This window comes from Magallana gigas, chromosome 3 (genome assembly GCF_963853765.1).
Source record: "Magallana gigas chromosome 3, xbMagGiga1.1, whole genome shotgun sequence".
In the NCBI taxonomy this organism is placed as follows: Eukaryota; Metazoa; Mollusca; class Bivalvia; order Ostreida; family Ostreidae; genus Magallana; species Magallana gigas.
Genome location: NC_088855.1, coordinates 23,605,938 through 23,622,448, shown reverse-complemented (window position 1 = coordinate 23,622,448; position 16,511 = coordinate 23,605,938). Strand labels below are relative to the sequence as shown.

The following is a 16,511-nucleotide window of genomic DNA, read 5'->3' as shown; positions in this document are numbered from 1 at the left end:
TCACATCAGGGGGCAATGATCTGTGTCAAATCCCTATGATGGGCTGATGTGCTATTTCCGATGAATTACTTGCAGTCTAATGGTGTGAATGTACTTCTAAGTCTGATGGTCTATACACATGCTCAAATGGTACACCCCTTCAAGTCCCATGGTTTTAAACTTAAAAATTTAAGGTATCAAAATTTTCCAATTAATTTACTTGAATATGCCACAATATGATTGTTACCTTGTTGGCTGGATGGATCTTGCCGTATTTAATCAGTAGTATGCTGTTATTGACAGAGACATTCAGCTTATCTAATGTAGAGAAATCTGTCTTTCTTCCAAAATTGGCAAAAACTAACTTCCCCTATGTTCAAAAAAAAAGAAAAGCAACACATTGTCAAAATACACAAAACATGAATAAACATTTGAGAAAAAAATTGATGGTAAGCTAACAAATATTACTGTAGATTCCTTATTTTACATGAGTACTTAATTCCACGATTCAATGATTTACCAACATAAAATCGCGAATGCTGAAATTTTATCATAGTTTCATGTAGTTTACATGTGTCCCAAAATTAAAAGCGAGATTTTAGAATTTGCGAGACGGGCTTCTCGCGATTTTACGCGAATATTAATTCCTCGCGTTTAATTAGGAATTTACAGTACACCCAATTTTTGGCTATGAGGACAAATGTAAAAGACAGCAGCTTTTAGTATTTCTCAATTTCCCAAAGGAAACAGTTACTGTCAACACTGGAGGACAATGAACTTGCTATTGTCCTCATAGCCAGTAAACAGCTATTTAATCATACATAAGAAAACTTAATTTGTCAGCAATCTGAGTTAGTTGATGGTAAACAAGTTTGAGTTATCGGACTTGGAATTTAACGCAGTGACTCTTATAACATTAGAGGAGTTCCGAGATTAAACACGAGGGAAATCAAATGTTGCCAGTGAATAGTTTCAACGACAAATAGCTCAAAAACTTTCTTCACAGTAAAGGCTGGCTAGATGAAATTGCATATTTATTCATCGTTATTTTACATAGAAAAATACACAGAGGTATAATAATCTTTTTTATATCTCTTGATTAAAAGATCGCAATTTCAAAATTGCATCTTCTTCTTAGAAAAATACTCTATATTTTCTATTCAGGACCTATGAGTGAGAGAAAAAGTGAGCAAGCTCACATACCCCAACCTCCCCCAATACTTGACAATGCTTATACACATAATGAATGGCAGGGTATGCATTAAATACACAAAATAATTTCATAAAGAGCATACCTTTCAAAAAATCACAAGATAAAAACTACCTGCAAATATGCACAACTATGCCTTAGGTAATCACAAAATTCTAAAACAGCAGAAATTACCAGAAAAATTGAGGAATCTGAATTTCCTAATAATATGGGCATCTACACATTGTGATCTAAATTCCTACAAAGTTTCAACAAATTCCTTGTAGTGTTTAAAGAGGGGTTGCACTTACAAACTGTTCATTAAAATATTTAAACTAAGACCCACATTCTAAGATCAAAAGAGCCAAATTTCCTGTAAAAATAATGGAATTGAATTTATTTGTATTTAAATATATTGTACAGAGTCAACCACAAAAAAATCACAGACTGGATTCACCTTCACTGATGCCTCTGGAGAGTATGCATTGAATGGCATCTGTTCTGGATGTTCTGAAGAGAAGCTGAAGTTTGCATTCCACAACACAGTACCATTTCGCTGTTGTAGTGTTATAGATGTTCTGTTTGGACTCTGACTATTGTAGGACAAGAAACTGATTGTAATAACATAAATACAAATGATATGAATTTCTAAAAAAAAAAAAAAAAATCACAAAGAGGCTCATTGGCCACATTGCTCACCTGTGTAACTTACATCAAATTTAAAAAAAATAGCTTTCCTATGAATATAATATTATTTAAAAATAATAAAATGAATAGAAGTAACACTAAGTTGACACATATTAAACAGCTTAAAGGTCAATACAAATCCTTTATCCAGCAAGCACTCTTAAAAAAATTTAGAGGCAGACAGTGATTTTACAGAGGTCTGATATGACCATGACTTTAAAATGCAGAAACTTTCTTCAAGATCACTGCAGACCTATTCACCAAAGACACCCTTTGGATAAGGTCTAAGCAAGAATGGGCCAAGATTGCAGAGTCAAGGACAAATATGGTCTAGACTAGGATTTTACACACAGGTCATCTCTGACCTTGACCTTTGACCTAGAAAATTTGATGCATCAGACAGCAGATGTCAATAGGACAGACAAATGATCAGATGGACACAATAATAATTACTAGAAAAGTAGAAATGGTCAACACAGTGGAGTCCCTAATTAGAGATTGGGAAAGTCGGAGAATAAAAAAATTAAATCTTACAGAAATGGATAAGAGAGCAGTACTGAGTAGTTTGTCCAGGTTAGGCCATCAAGAGGAAAATACTGCCACATGTCATGGGTGCCCATCACAACCTTTAAAGTCGATCCTACAGCTGACAGTCCGATGCTCTCTGTCCATGTTCTGTATTAAAGAGATCAAAACAAAAACTTAAAGGATACAGCCCGGTAAAGGATCCATACAATTGTCACAGTTCCAGTGTTCATATATGTACTGAATCAGGATGGAACTGAAGGTTTGTTGGGGTTTTTTTCTTTTTTAATTTTTCATTTTTAATACCAGTATATGACCAAAAACCCCTAACCAAAGTTCAATTTATTTCACAATTTGGGTAAAGGCTTTCTTGCCAGTTCTAACAATGTACTCAATTTTCTTGCTAGATGTCCTGAAGTGAAAAGACTTTTTAAGAATTGAAGCACTTTTGCTATCTGATCAATAGTGCCTCATCCTTCTACACACCAGAACCTCTGAACCAGAGGGCAAGAATTTTACAATATTTATTTGATGCATCCTCACTCACCATTCTTATCTTATACTTAAATAACCATGACCTTAAAGAACTTAAATGTTTTTAATATTGCATTCTGACTATTTTGATTATACGTACACCAAATAATCACAACCCTTCACGCACCCAAAGTTTCATAAAGTAAAGAATAATTTTGTCTTTCATCCCATAGTCTTGAATTCAATTTGTTTTGTTTAAATAACCATTGTAAAAAGAGATGGTGAAAGAAATTGTGTTGGTTTTGATATAAGTTCCAGTGCATGGCTTGAATCATGAGCAGATCAACAAACCCAAAAAGCTTTTCGTACTAATGATCAATAATGTTTCCAGCACAAGTTTTACAATGTGTATGGTGAAAGCATCTTCTTCCTGCATGAATACAATGGTTACAAGACTTGTCAATATTCTCGCCGAGGAAAAGGAAGCAATATTATATAATAATGACTGGAAGAAGAGAAAATACAAAATTCATGTACTTTCAGATCTGATTTCTTCCATGAACGAGGGCCTATTAGCTGATTATGACAAAAAAAGCTACCATTTAAATGGATCTGAACAATGGCAATTAATTGTTACTTTAAATCAAGCTATATAAAAACAAAGATAACTTTTTTTTAAAAAGCTTTGTTAGAACTACAAGCTACTGAGATAACAAAATTCTTCATGTCTTGATATTTTTATATGATTATTTCAGCTGATAAAAAACCAACAGAATTGCAAGAACATGTCAAATAATGTTCGAGTAATTTAGCATTCTCCATGTACAATCCTGGAAATATTTCTGATATATTAGTAATTATGTTGCTGGTTCTTGTCCCTTAAATCCACACATAAATTCAACTTGTGCATATTCATTACTTTTAAAGTGGATGAAATATTTTTTTTTAATTCCCAAAAATGGATGCAACACTTTTCATGATTGGATGCAGGAATAGGATTTTAATGTTCAATTGTAGTATGGTTGCCCTAAATGTTCCAAACAAATTCCTGATGCAGGCGAAGAACAATAAAGACAGAAAATCTGAATTAAACACTTAACCTGGTAGGATTCACACACAATTTGTTATAAACAACAGAAGCAATGCCATAATATATTAGCACAAAAGGAAGACATAAGATTGCAAAGAATAAAGTTGTGACAACTGTAATGATCATGTTATTTACATTATTTGAGGCTTCAAAATAATGTTATTTTGCTCATGAGAGAGAAAGAAAGAGAGAGAGAGGAATTAATTTAGTTTAAATTAATAAAGTTTTACTGTTGAAGTGAATTCCAAAACAGTTATTTGCGAAGCAATTAAGTAACCTCTAGAGTAATAAATAACATCACAGTTTGTAAAATTGTAGTTTCTATAAAAAAAAAAATAACAAAAGATGTTTGTGAAACCCTCATGCCCCCTTCTGTTGATATCTCTGTAAAAAAAAAAAAATGAACAGAAAGTGCAAATAATTGGAATTTTTTTAAGTCCAAGGGGCATAACTCTGTCAAAAATAGCTCAATCATATCTAACTTGACAAAGATATTATTATGATAAATCTCTATACCAAATTTCATTTCAATATTACAACCTCTGCCAAGAAAATTAACGACAACTGTTGGTGGACTGACCAACCGACAGAGACACAGGCGGACAGCAGCAAAGCAATATGCCCTCCCTTCTTCAAAAGGAGGCATAAAAATATTTTCATCAAATACCAGTATTCCTATATATGATTGCCCCAGGAATCATGGTTTGAGCAAATCTGAATTTATATGTGCACTATATCCATATAACTATTAAAACAATGCTAAAATTTGCATTTTTTTTTCTTTTAGCATGAAGGAGTTCCATGATATTCATTTTAAAAGTTTTACCACATCTGAACCCCTCTAGATTAACCACATTTATATCTATCATAAAAGCAAATGTTATGTTCTCAGAGTTATGAAATCTTGCTGTGGAATGCATAATGACTTCAAAATACATAATTGAGTGATGATAATTCAAAAGGAGGTTTCTGAATACCCGCAAGTTTATAACATCAAACTTTTTAAAAATGTACTTCATTGATAACAGCATATTTACATGAACACCGCATAATCAATTTCATTCATACAGAAAAAGAATCTCCTAAAAATTATCTTTTTATGTTTCAGCTCTCAATTTAGTCACAGTATTTTCATGTTCCTGGTTAATATCAATACATACATGTAGGCTAGCATGATTTAAATTACCAATGTTCCCAAAAAAAATTAATGGCAAAAGTTTTAGTTCAACCATAGTGTTTATTTTTCATGTAATGTGCAATATTTGTTCTTTCCAGAAATCCTTTTCTACCCCTTTTTCTAGAAGAAATAAATTTCTTGAATATTTGCAATAAGATTAGAATATTATTTATTTAGAACTACAATCACAAATGAATTAAAACCAAATCAAATAAGAACCCTAGAGAGATGCTCTCCTAATCATTCAATCAATGGTATCACTTCTTTTCCTTCAGCAGCCATGACAGGTGTCAAGTAATTTCCTGAGACATGCACTTAAAATAGATTGGCTCAATAGAGTACATATCTAAAGACAGGAATTAATAGTCTTGCCTCATGCCATTGTAAAAATATCAATAAGATCATTCAAAGTGGTCATATTTACCGGTATATATTTACATCCACAAAGTATGATTTCTTTTACTTTTTATCGAAACTGATTGCAATTCATAGCTTATCCCAGTTATGTGTTTTTCTGCAAGGTTGCTAACATCATAACATGCATGAATCACCAAAGAAAGTATTTTCTGTGTTAATTTTTTGCACAAGTACATTTTGTGTTTTTGGAAATAGAAATGAAAAATTTCGTACATTTTTTTTATTTGTAATATGGTATACCTGAAATGTAATATTGATATGGAGAAGGCTTACATAGGCATTGCCTGCTGCATAATCCATTTATGTAAATGTATATTTGCATGATAAACTATGTTCAAATCAAATCAAATTAATATGGATATAACCAGTTATTGCAGCAGAATTTGAGGTTGAAGATGCTTAATTTTGTTATATAGACAAATTTATACAGCCCATCCAAGTAACATTCAATTCAATTCCGATCTTAATTGTGAATTGTACGTCCATGCAATGATAAAATTTATTCTACATCATTACACTACCACATCCAATCAACTCAGATCTTATAAAACTTGCAAAATAAGGTTCACTTTGTTAGGAATTGCCTGTATTCATGCATTATACCACCAGCTTATTGAATAAGAAACCACATTTCAACACTAAATAAGACCCTCACCAGCCACCAGTATATACGGCTATATGGCCTCAAACTAGGGGATTTATTAACCCCTACAACTGGTTTCAGCAATGTTCTGAGATCAATACAACCATTTGCTTTCAAAAAAACATGGTCTTTTCTTCTACTAACTTCCAGCAACTAATTTTGAACACAGTCTGATATAAAAAATTATTCGTATACATGTAAGAGATGAAGCGAAGTAGTCTGGTGTGATAGTATGACAGCAATGACGTTAACAAAATTAATGAATCTTTCCAGTACATTCCAATTCACATCTAGCAGCCCGAGAGGATTGAGGTCTTTTAATGAGGTAACAGTTGTGAACAGAACTTATTTTTAAGCTGCAAATGATGTCCTGATCAACATTTCTTTACTGTCATGCATTTATAGATCATGTTTAAATGGTATGAACTGAACGTTTATTTATTTTACAACGATTGATAAACAAGTTCTACAACTTATATCAATATCTCTCATTGGCACGGATGTTAGCTTGAGGGGGTCATTGTTGTGGGAAGAAGCCGGAGTACCCGGAGAAAACCCACATGTCCAAGCGGGCGACTGCCGTACCCTATCACATACAACCAGTGTCGATCACGGGGATCGAACTCGGGTCGCAGCGGTGAGAAGCGAGTGCATTGTCCACTATGCTACTTGGACAATGGTATTTTAGTGGGTTGGGGGGGGGGGGGGGTGTTTAAAAGTTTATCTTCATAGATTTTTAAAACATAAAAATCTTTTAATTCAAACTTACTTGATATGATCATCAATATTGACAACATCTTGCAGGTCATCTTGCAGCAGTTTTCTAATGGCTGGATCATAGTCCTACAAAATACAATTATTTGCAATACCACAATACAACCAAACAAGATGTGTTAGGTTGTTAAAGCTGACATGAACCTTTAAATACTGCAATAAATATAAAATATGCAATACTCCTCTTAATCTGTCTGGATTACAATCATTTTGCCTGATTATTCTGATTACGAGGAAAAATCTCATGTAACCCTTTTAAATATTCATGAATTATTCATAAAATTTGTTTTGTAAACATGAACATCATTTTTCTGTAGAAACATTGCATGAATTAATTGCACCCCTTGTGGGGCTCCACTGTTGTATCTCGGGTCACAGAACATCAAATTTTTATCCACACCATGTGGGATTCTACGATGCTTTTGTAGTATCATCATAAATTTTAAAAATTGTAGCATTGTGATTTTTGTGAAGACTTCTTGTCAAAAATTCTCTGTATATAAGTGTGTAAAACTTTGCACCCCTTCAAGGGCCCCACTATTGGAACAAACATCACAGTTTAATGTTGTCAGCTGCTGGATATGATCAAGTTCAATGTTTGCCTCATCAGTCAGTAATCCAAACATGGCAAATTTAAGTGCTTGCAGTACTAAACGATCTTTTATTTTATAGAATGTGTCATATACTGATTTTTATCAGAGTTATATAAATTGCACTGAATCAACTAACGGTAATATGAATGGAATATAAGTCATACATAAATAAAACAACGTAACAGAAACTAGCTGGCAGGCGTAAAAAAAAAAAAAAAAAAAAAAGGAAGTTTGGGTTGATGCTTGCATACACTCTGGAGATTTTTGTGAGCAATAAAATATCTTCTAAATATATAGCTTAACTCAATTACTATTAGGTCAGCAGTATTGTTTGAAAGACATTTTATTGATTTGGAAGCAATGTTCAAAATCTGGCCTCACTTTCACGGCTCCCCTGTGAATACATACAAATCATGCTCCGAAAGCTCAAACACAGAACGCTTCCACCATAGAGCTCCTATTTTCCTAAATTTTTGATGTTCCTATGCTACTCAGACTGGAGTATACAATATATCAGATTATGATGCATTTGCTACGTACATTTTATTGATTGATTAACATTGTTGTTTGATAATGGATGCCAATTTGATTGTCCTGAGAACTAAGCCCTTTACAAAACAGCCTTATCTACACTGATACACAATATATGCAACAAAGCTCATCAAATCCCCTTTGTTGTTGCCTCATAAATAATTCTACATAAATCTTCACTTTCATTCTATACTCATTGTTTTGTAACTTACATCGACCTTTATTTTTATAGATTCAAGAACGTTTCATGGCATAATTCACAATTGCATTTTTTAATTAAAGAGAATTTAAAGTGCTATCAGTAATTAAAGTCAACACTAGCTGGCAATTAATTATAGTTATCTCAACTGGAACCTTAATAAAGTGTGAAGCATTTTAAAATGATACCCTGATGATTAAATTGGTACATGTATATCATATTGAACATGGATGAACAATCTGAGGTTGCTTAAAATCTTGACCATCTTGAAATATGGTGATCATTGCATATAAAATAAGATTTAAATTTAACAAAATTATGACATCCCACTACAAGGAATCTTTGCCATACCAAAAATTAAGATTGAGCAGAACTTGTTTTTTATTAATAAACATGTCTGAAAGACTAATCTGCTGACATGTCTTTCTCCATGAATTGCTTTAAAGAAGTTTTTACACAAAGGTCCAAATGTATGGGAACAATTCTTCAAAGATTGAGGTGAACAGGTTGATATTGATGAATTTAATGGCAGAAAAGAATTTTTTTTTTAGTTTTGCCTTTTAATAACATGAACAATTTTTGACCCAAAAAAATTTGACAGGAAAGAAAAAAAACAATGTTCATGAACGTTATTGATGATTTTGCAGTGATAGTGCAGCAAGCATGTACAGGGTATAGTACTTTTTGTTTGGGTCTGTGTTGTTTTACTAATCAATTATTTCATATCAATAGACATCTTACTCTCTAAACTTTGTATAAAAAATTCAAAATTTTTTTTTTTTTAATATAATTTTGAAGATTTTTTAGTCACTGAACCAGTCTTTTTTCATATATCAAATAACACACCAAACTTTGATCTTTGTAAAATTTTGAAACTGACTTAAAAAAATTTAATTAAAGAATTGAATTCAAAATACAGTCAATCTTCATTTTCTCAAACTAGATTGGACTGTTTAAAAACTTCATAATATCCGAGTACTTGACAATAAAATATAAAAAAAAATAAGTGGTTTGGACTTACAAATCACTTCGACATATGCATTGTATTCGAGATATCAGCATTCAAGATATCGAAGTTTAACTGTACTACAGTGTTATTTACCTGGTAAATAGGAGAAACAGGCACCGGTGACGGGTCTGGTTTGGGTGCAATGTACTTTTCATGGATGTTTCTTCTGATAATGTAACCAATGATGAGGCCGGTGAAAAAGAAGACTACAAGAAGAAGCACTTTGAGGGCATTCCCTTTTTTGCCAGAAAAGAAATCAGCGAGGCCCGACGATGCTGTCTTGTCAAAGTGGCGATACTGAATGTCTACTATGTCAGACTCTGCATCCCATCGCGACACTTGTCTGCCTGCTACATACTTTCCTTTGCTAGGCATCCTAAAAATATTTGAAACAACAAAAGTTACAAGGTTATTTGAAATAGTGAAAGTGTCATGGTTTTGATGTGCTGCAGCCATAGCTGTTTCTGAAAATGTTTCATATAATCTGATTGCATTCAAGATCTAATTATATTTACATCCCCAGGGTATCGCCTTCTTTATTAGAGAAATCGATCAGCAGTCACAATAGTTTGAACAAAAATCTGAATCTTACCAGTTGATGAATTACAATTCAAAGTGAAATTTCCTGCATTTTAAAAATAAGGGGGTTATACTCAATAGATATAAAAACAAACATGATAAGCCACTATAGAAAGCATTTTACTGCAGGTATATTCCTCCATTAGTTACTTTTAATCTTTACCAAGATTTCCTCCAAATTACTCCTTCAATAGCTTAAAGCCTATATTTTCTGGCTCAGCTCTTTCGAATGTAGAGATATGTCACAGCAATAAATATCGTATAATTTGAGTTCAATAACCAATAATAATAGAATTTGCATTTATCCATGATCCATCTATATAAGGAAAATTTCTTTGCTATATTCATAACCTTCATCTAATGAAGGACAGCAGTGGTTTAGGCACCAAAGCCTTAAGCTGCCCAGTATCGTACTAGGACAATAATTACCTTGCAAAGAGAGCATTCACTCTTTTCTTTCATAGATTGTGAATGATTTGAGCAAGATGCCGGTATAGAAAACCTTTTCTGTGTCCAATACGAGACCATAACTGATAAGCTTTGGAGACCAATACTTATATCTGACATAATGGACCATATTTGTCATAAAGTCTTTAATTGCTAAAAACTGGCAGATCAAAGCTAGGGCTGCCACAGCACTGTTTGGTACAAAGAGAGAAAAAAAATCCAAATCTGTTTTTTATTTAATTTCTTTTTTTGCAAATAGGGAAAATGAATATTCATTTGTATGGTCAATGAAAAGACATTTTTTCACATTATATCAATTACCATTAATATCATATCAATTAACTTACATGTACATAAAAAATATCCAATTATACAGGCAATATCGTAATTAATTTTTTAACAACATTTTTTATTAATAACATTCTATCACATTGAATATTACAATTTCAGTAACACATGGTTACACTGACCATACTTATAATGAACTCATTATTACATCAAACTTTGTTTCATTCTCCCTGAATTTTAAAGCATATAATAAACACATTAGACCAACTTTAATGAAAAACACTTACATTTATGAATAAATTATTATTTTTAATTTTTTTTATCACGCAATTGAACAATTGCGTGATAACAGACAATGTTCACCAATTGAAAGATTTAAAGCATAGGAAATGTATATCTAATAATATACTATTGTCAATACATTTCAAAAATAAAACAAGATTTACATAGCAAATAAGTGTTTTTAACCAAAAAAATTCATTAAAAGAAAAGTTATAATTATCAACCCACCTGTTCAAAAACACATGCAGATACCAATGCTTCAGTCATTCTTACATACACTCACAATAATACTTCTCTAGCTCGGAGTATCAGCCACTCCAGCACAATGATCTAGACATTAATTGATTGAGTTAGTGATCCTGCTCTCTTTCATACTTCTTTGTTACAGCAACAACTGTCAGACACCGCTGATGATGGAGGCAGCAGCCTTAGGGCCGTTCCTCTTGCCATTTTCCCAATAATCTATGAATCTCATGCATTAGATTTCGGTGCACAGTGAAATGTAATGCCAGCACAACTATATGGACTATATAACATTTCTTGGGTAAATATTCAAGAACCTAATCAGCTAGGACACATTTAGTAAATGGGAATCCGGTCTGAACATGGATTCTATGGCGCTGTTCAAATGTATCAACACACTATACAATCAAGGAAGCAAAATTGTTTATTGATATAATGGAGGGAATGGCACTTATTCAAGGAAAATTTCCTTCACTTTGAGTCTGGTGTTATATCACACAAAAAAAGATTAATTGTATGGAGATGTTGCTTAATATGAATCCATCAGAAACATTTAACTGCAGTGCTGTTTCATATATCAAACAGAACACAATTGGCAACCATGAACTTTTAAAGTGTCATATTATTCACCCAGAAGTAGAATTAAGAGTTTTTTCAGAGGCCCATGGACTATTTTGTTAACCTGAACAACAGTGCCAAGTGATGTTCCGAGCTGCTGTAGTCTTGATCAATAACTTTAAAACATTAATGTGTGTAGATGTATATTGATTTCACAAAAGCTACAATTCTAAGATGAAAACATTTACTAAATGAATGATATACATGTATAATATTTGATTTGCAAGCTGTAGTGACATTAGCTATGGCAGCATTCACTGGCAACTAGCTTTTACTGGCACTCCTAAACTGGTCAAATTGTGAAAGTTGCATTTAAAAATAGTGGGAAGTAATCAATATAAAGTGGTTGTTCAACTCTAAAAAGTTTTTTTCCTAGGGCCGCTTAATTAACCTCAGACATTCAATTCTATATTTAAACATGTCAAATACCACACAAAAGGTTATTTTCACTGCACTCATACACTCAATGGGTCAATTTAAAACAATGTCAGGCTAAATAAAAAGAGTAAATAATGTACTATACTCAAATTATTGAGCTTAATATGTTCTTTTGGGGAAAAAAAGATAATTGTATTTCAATGTCAATAAGTAAAAATTACATGGGGCACTTGCCCCATTCAACAATAAATGAGCTTTGTAATAAGAGAAATTTACACAGTTTTGCCTTTGGCAACACCTGCAATTTTAAATGAACTAAGAGAATACATATTTTTGAAAGACTTACCTTTTAGATAAAGTTTGGAGAACTGAAGATACTATTCTAGAGCTCCTCACCAAACATATTGCTCAATCATGTCAGCACATAAGTTCATGGAAAATCTACCATAGTTTATGACGGACATGAAACTGTTATGGCATCTTTCTGGAAAGAAAAAAAGCAACTTGAAAAAAATTAATATTGTTTCATAATGATATTATCCATACTACAATATAACAAGAGACAAGTGAAACGCTGTCAATGTGACAGCAAACCGGGTTTTCTTTTATGTGAACTGTATCCATAATCCATGCCAACCCTGAATTGATAAACACTACCTACCGTATCCAGAGAAATGGAGTACCCTATATGCAATATTTTGCCCAAAAAATGACTAAGTTCAAAAGCTTGTATTTTCTTTAAAAAATATCAGTAATCGAAATCCTAGCAAAATGCACACCTTTAATATATGTACAACTGATCTGTATAAGAACAACTTCCTATCTTGAAAAGTGAAGGAGGATTTATCCGTCCAATAGGGGTACCTATTTGCAATATTTTGTCAAAAAATGACTAAGTTCAAAAGCTGCTATTTTCTTTAAAAATTATCAAAAATCAAAATCCTAGCACTATGCACACCTCTAATATATGTACAATTGATCTGCAAAAGGACAACTTCCTATCTTGAAAAGTGAAGGAGGAGTTGTCCATCCAATAGAGGTACCCTGTATGGTATTATTTTCTGTACAATAAGGGTACCCTTTTGGCAGCCGCCCACTGACCCGCCCCTACGCCATTTTCATCATTTCAGTAACTAGATTTTTTGTGTGAACAACATATTCATAATCCATTTGTCAACCCTGAATTGATAAATACTACTTACCCAGAGAAATGAAGTCCCCTTTATGTAATACTCTGCGAGAAAATGAATGAGTTCAACAGCTCGTATTTTTTTCATAAATAATCAAAAATCAAAATCCAAGTACATTGTGTAATACGTGTATGCACATTTCTGATATATGTAAAATTTATCTGCAAAAACAACAACTGTGATTAAAATCATTATTTAGCATCAAGATCAGGCTCTGTATCTGAAGAGCAAATCTAGCTTTATAGCATATCAATAGAACTATGAGACTAAAATGGGCTAAGACAACATTCAAACCTGTGTAAAACTACTCCAAAAATCTAAACAGTGAAACTGCCTTAGCAATCAGATACCTATAATCAAGATCAAACTCTGTATCTATAGCTACCACTACATTACACATCCATGGTTATGCATATCTTCATAGTATACTTTATATGGAACCAGCATAAACATGCTCCAAATTCCTAACCTCCTCCAACAACTGAAATTTATGTAATTTCAGTATGCTTAGTCCTTAAATACCCCCAGATGCACTGGTATCCAAGCAAGTTTGGTGAAAATATGACCAGTAATGAATTTGATGTGATCATCAAAGGGCACTTGCTCCAAAAACTTTAACCTGCTCCAATACCTTAAAATCCTCCAGCATCTTAAATTTATGGCTCAGATTTAGCATCCAAGTCTATCTAGCCTTTAAATATTCTTTGATGCACCCCAAGCAAGTTGGTGGATTTAAAAGCAGTAAAAAAAATAAACTGTACTAAAAAGTGCAAAATTCATTTTCTTGAAAATCACCATGTATGTTAGTAAAAGTTTCTTAGTTGCCATGGATACTGTACTAATGAAATCATAAAACAATTGTGTTTATACCCTCTCTGTAAGCACATATAACTAAGAAACATTAAAGCTAGGACAGTTATATGTGGTACAAGACAAACAAGAAACTTCCATTTAAAAAAATTCTAGATAATGTACAGTTGAACTTAAATGTCTCGAACCCTGATATTTTGAATACAATGGATATGTCGAAGCGATTTGTAAGTCCCAACCACTTTTTTTCAAGATTTTACCCTCAATATCTCAAATACTTGGATATCTCAAAGTTTTTATACAGTCCCCTCTAGTTTGAAATAACAAAGTTTGACTGTATAAGTAAAAATCAAGGACTGATAGCATGTTTGGCTTATGAAGTTTCCTCAAGAAAAAGGTGTACAAAAGGGTGTACAATGCAATCTGCATATATTATCCACGGCATATATTAAGACATTACATAATAAGTTGGAAACACTGACAGGTTGGGCACCCCCCCCCCCCCCTTTGGTGTTTTGATCCTCATTTGGTGGTTAAATACCTATGTCATATTTTATCTATTAGATGGGAATAATTTTTCATTCCTTTCGGATTATGTCTTTCTGAACAAAAAGCACATCATGTTTCCCAATAAAACAAGTACTCCAAGAAGTGTATTTCATATAATTATATACACAATCTTTTGAAAAATTATGTGTCAATTTCTTTTCTTCATTTTTACAAAAAATGGCTAAAAGCAAATGCATCCAAAAGGTTTTGTATAATACATGTTAAATCAATTTTTAATTCAAAAAGTTTCACATAGAATTTGTTGTCTTGGTTGATTGTCAAGAAAACTGATTTCACATTTGCTGACCGTCTTAACTTAAGCTATCCAAGTAACAATCAGTCCCTTGTATATTTGAAATTCATCGAATTGTTTTACTTTCATTTTTCTATAGTTTAGTACTGTTACTACTGTATTAAATGAGCAACCAGTTTTCTGTTTAAACGAATGTATGATGAAGAAAACGATGTATCAGACAATGAAACATTCATAAAAATAACATCATATGCGTGTCATTTAGTTAACTAATACAATAATCTTATGATGCAAAGAAAATATGCTCTATAATTTGCAACATCATAAAAACTATATTTTACCTAAAAAATACCTTATTCGAACTCCGTAATATCACTCTTTTGCAAATGAAGGTACGATTGTTCCAGACAGTGAGTGCTAGATAACTTGTACCTCAGACAACTCATACCGTATAGAAAGATGCACTATAGCAGAGACATAAATAACATTGTTATTTAAGTCTCTGACTACATTATTAAATTTTACTATATATTCTTACCAAAATTGCACAACTTTACATACAGATTAAAAATTCAAAACGAACTTCTGGAATAAATCCTCTTGACATTTTTTAAAACAACGCTTCATTTACAATTTTCTAGCAAAATACACACGTGCATCCAGCAAGGCGTGAGACTTTGTTTACCTCGAAGTTACACATGTGCTTGAAAATCAAGCCCGGGCCTTTTCATCCCCCTCCGGAAACAACACGCATCAAAAATTCAAATGACCTCGCATTATTAAAAAAAACTGGGATAGTTAGACCTCTTACACATTGTTTTTCATCACATAAAAAAATCAGCCCCTGTTGCGTGTGGAAACGCTCCAAATTCAAAGGAAAATTCAGGAATTATTTTGCCTCAGCCTTGTTTTGACCTTCAGTGAAATACTGTAATGACACCAGAAATCGTTACTCCAAAAGAGGAATTCAAGGGACCTGTAAAAATGAATTAATCTTTGTAGCAATATAAACATGTTCATGAATGTTTCTTTTAAACTGTTAAAAGAATACGCTAAAATAAAAAATGAAATAGGGATTTAAAAAAAAGATTTGCCAAAATATTTTTACTGTTTCCATCACTTCTTGATGAATTTTTACGAAAATTTTTATACTTGTCAAAAAAAAAAGGACAGTTGAAATCGGTACAAGGGAAAAATCAAAGATTTTTTTTTAACTTCTCCTTTTTACCCGGATATATATTATCATGAACGAAAATGAATTTATAATGGGAAATATGTATGTACATCTTTCTCCATTCGGGTGTACTCGAGGCACCTCGCACTTTCAATCATCCGGGTACTTTTTATGTCGTTTACAATGCAACATTTCCGTAGACTTTTCTGTTATGTGCTGTGTATTAAAACCTGTCCTCGTTTTACTATATTATGCATATATCGTAAACGTATTTATTTACTACAGTATTAACATTCTAATTCATCAAAGGTAGACATTTCTTTAGTATATTCGATCAGTGCCTAATATCTATTCAAGATTCAGGTACACCAGGATAGTATATACGTCCCTGGGTACACAATTGCGCTAAAAAT

At 32.5% G+C, this 16,511-nt stretch overlaps 1 protein-coding gene across 5 annotated transcripts in view; it reads right to left on the bottom strand.

The window, feature by feature from the left end:
• The window catches only part of LOC105328683 (N-acetylated-alpha-linked acidic dipeptidase 2), a 29,360-nt gene extending 13,954 nt beyond the window's left edge, over positions 1 to 15,406 (bottom strand). The window contains exons 1-7 of one of the 5 annotated variants that reach the window (XM_066078999.1): positions 15,277 to 15,406; positions 12,469 to 12,606; positions 9,381 to 9,663; positions 6,951 to 7,024; positions 2,390 to 2,530; positions 1,626 to 1,761; positions 227 to 349 (exon numbers count right to left, since the gene is read on the bottom strand). In XM_066078999.1, the coding sequence (XP_065935071.1) occupies positions 227 to 349; positions 1,626 to 1,761; positions 2,390 to 2,530; positions 6,951 to 7,024; positions 9,381 to 9,662 (756 nt within the window). In that variant the 5' untranslated portion in view covers position 9,663; positions 12,469 to 12,606; positions 15,277 to 15,406. Of the gene's footprint in view, positions 1 to 226; positions 350 to 1,625; positions 1,762 to 2,389; positions 2,531 to 6,950; positions 7,025 to 9,380; positions 9,664 to 11,111; positions 11,598 to 12,468; positions 12,607 to 13,324; positions 13,463 to 15,265 lie in introns of those variants that run through there. The other 4 variants (XM_011429663.4, XM_066079000.1, XM_066079001.1 and 1 more) reach the window with 4 other exon arrangements.
• Positions 15,407 to 16,511: the final 1,105 nt, after the last annotated feature.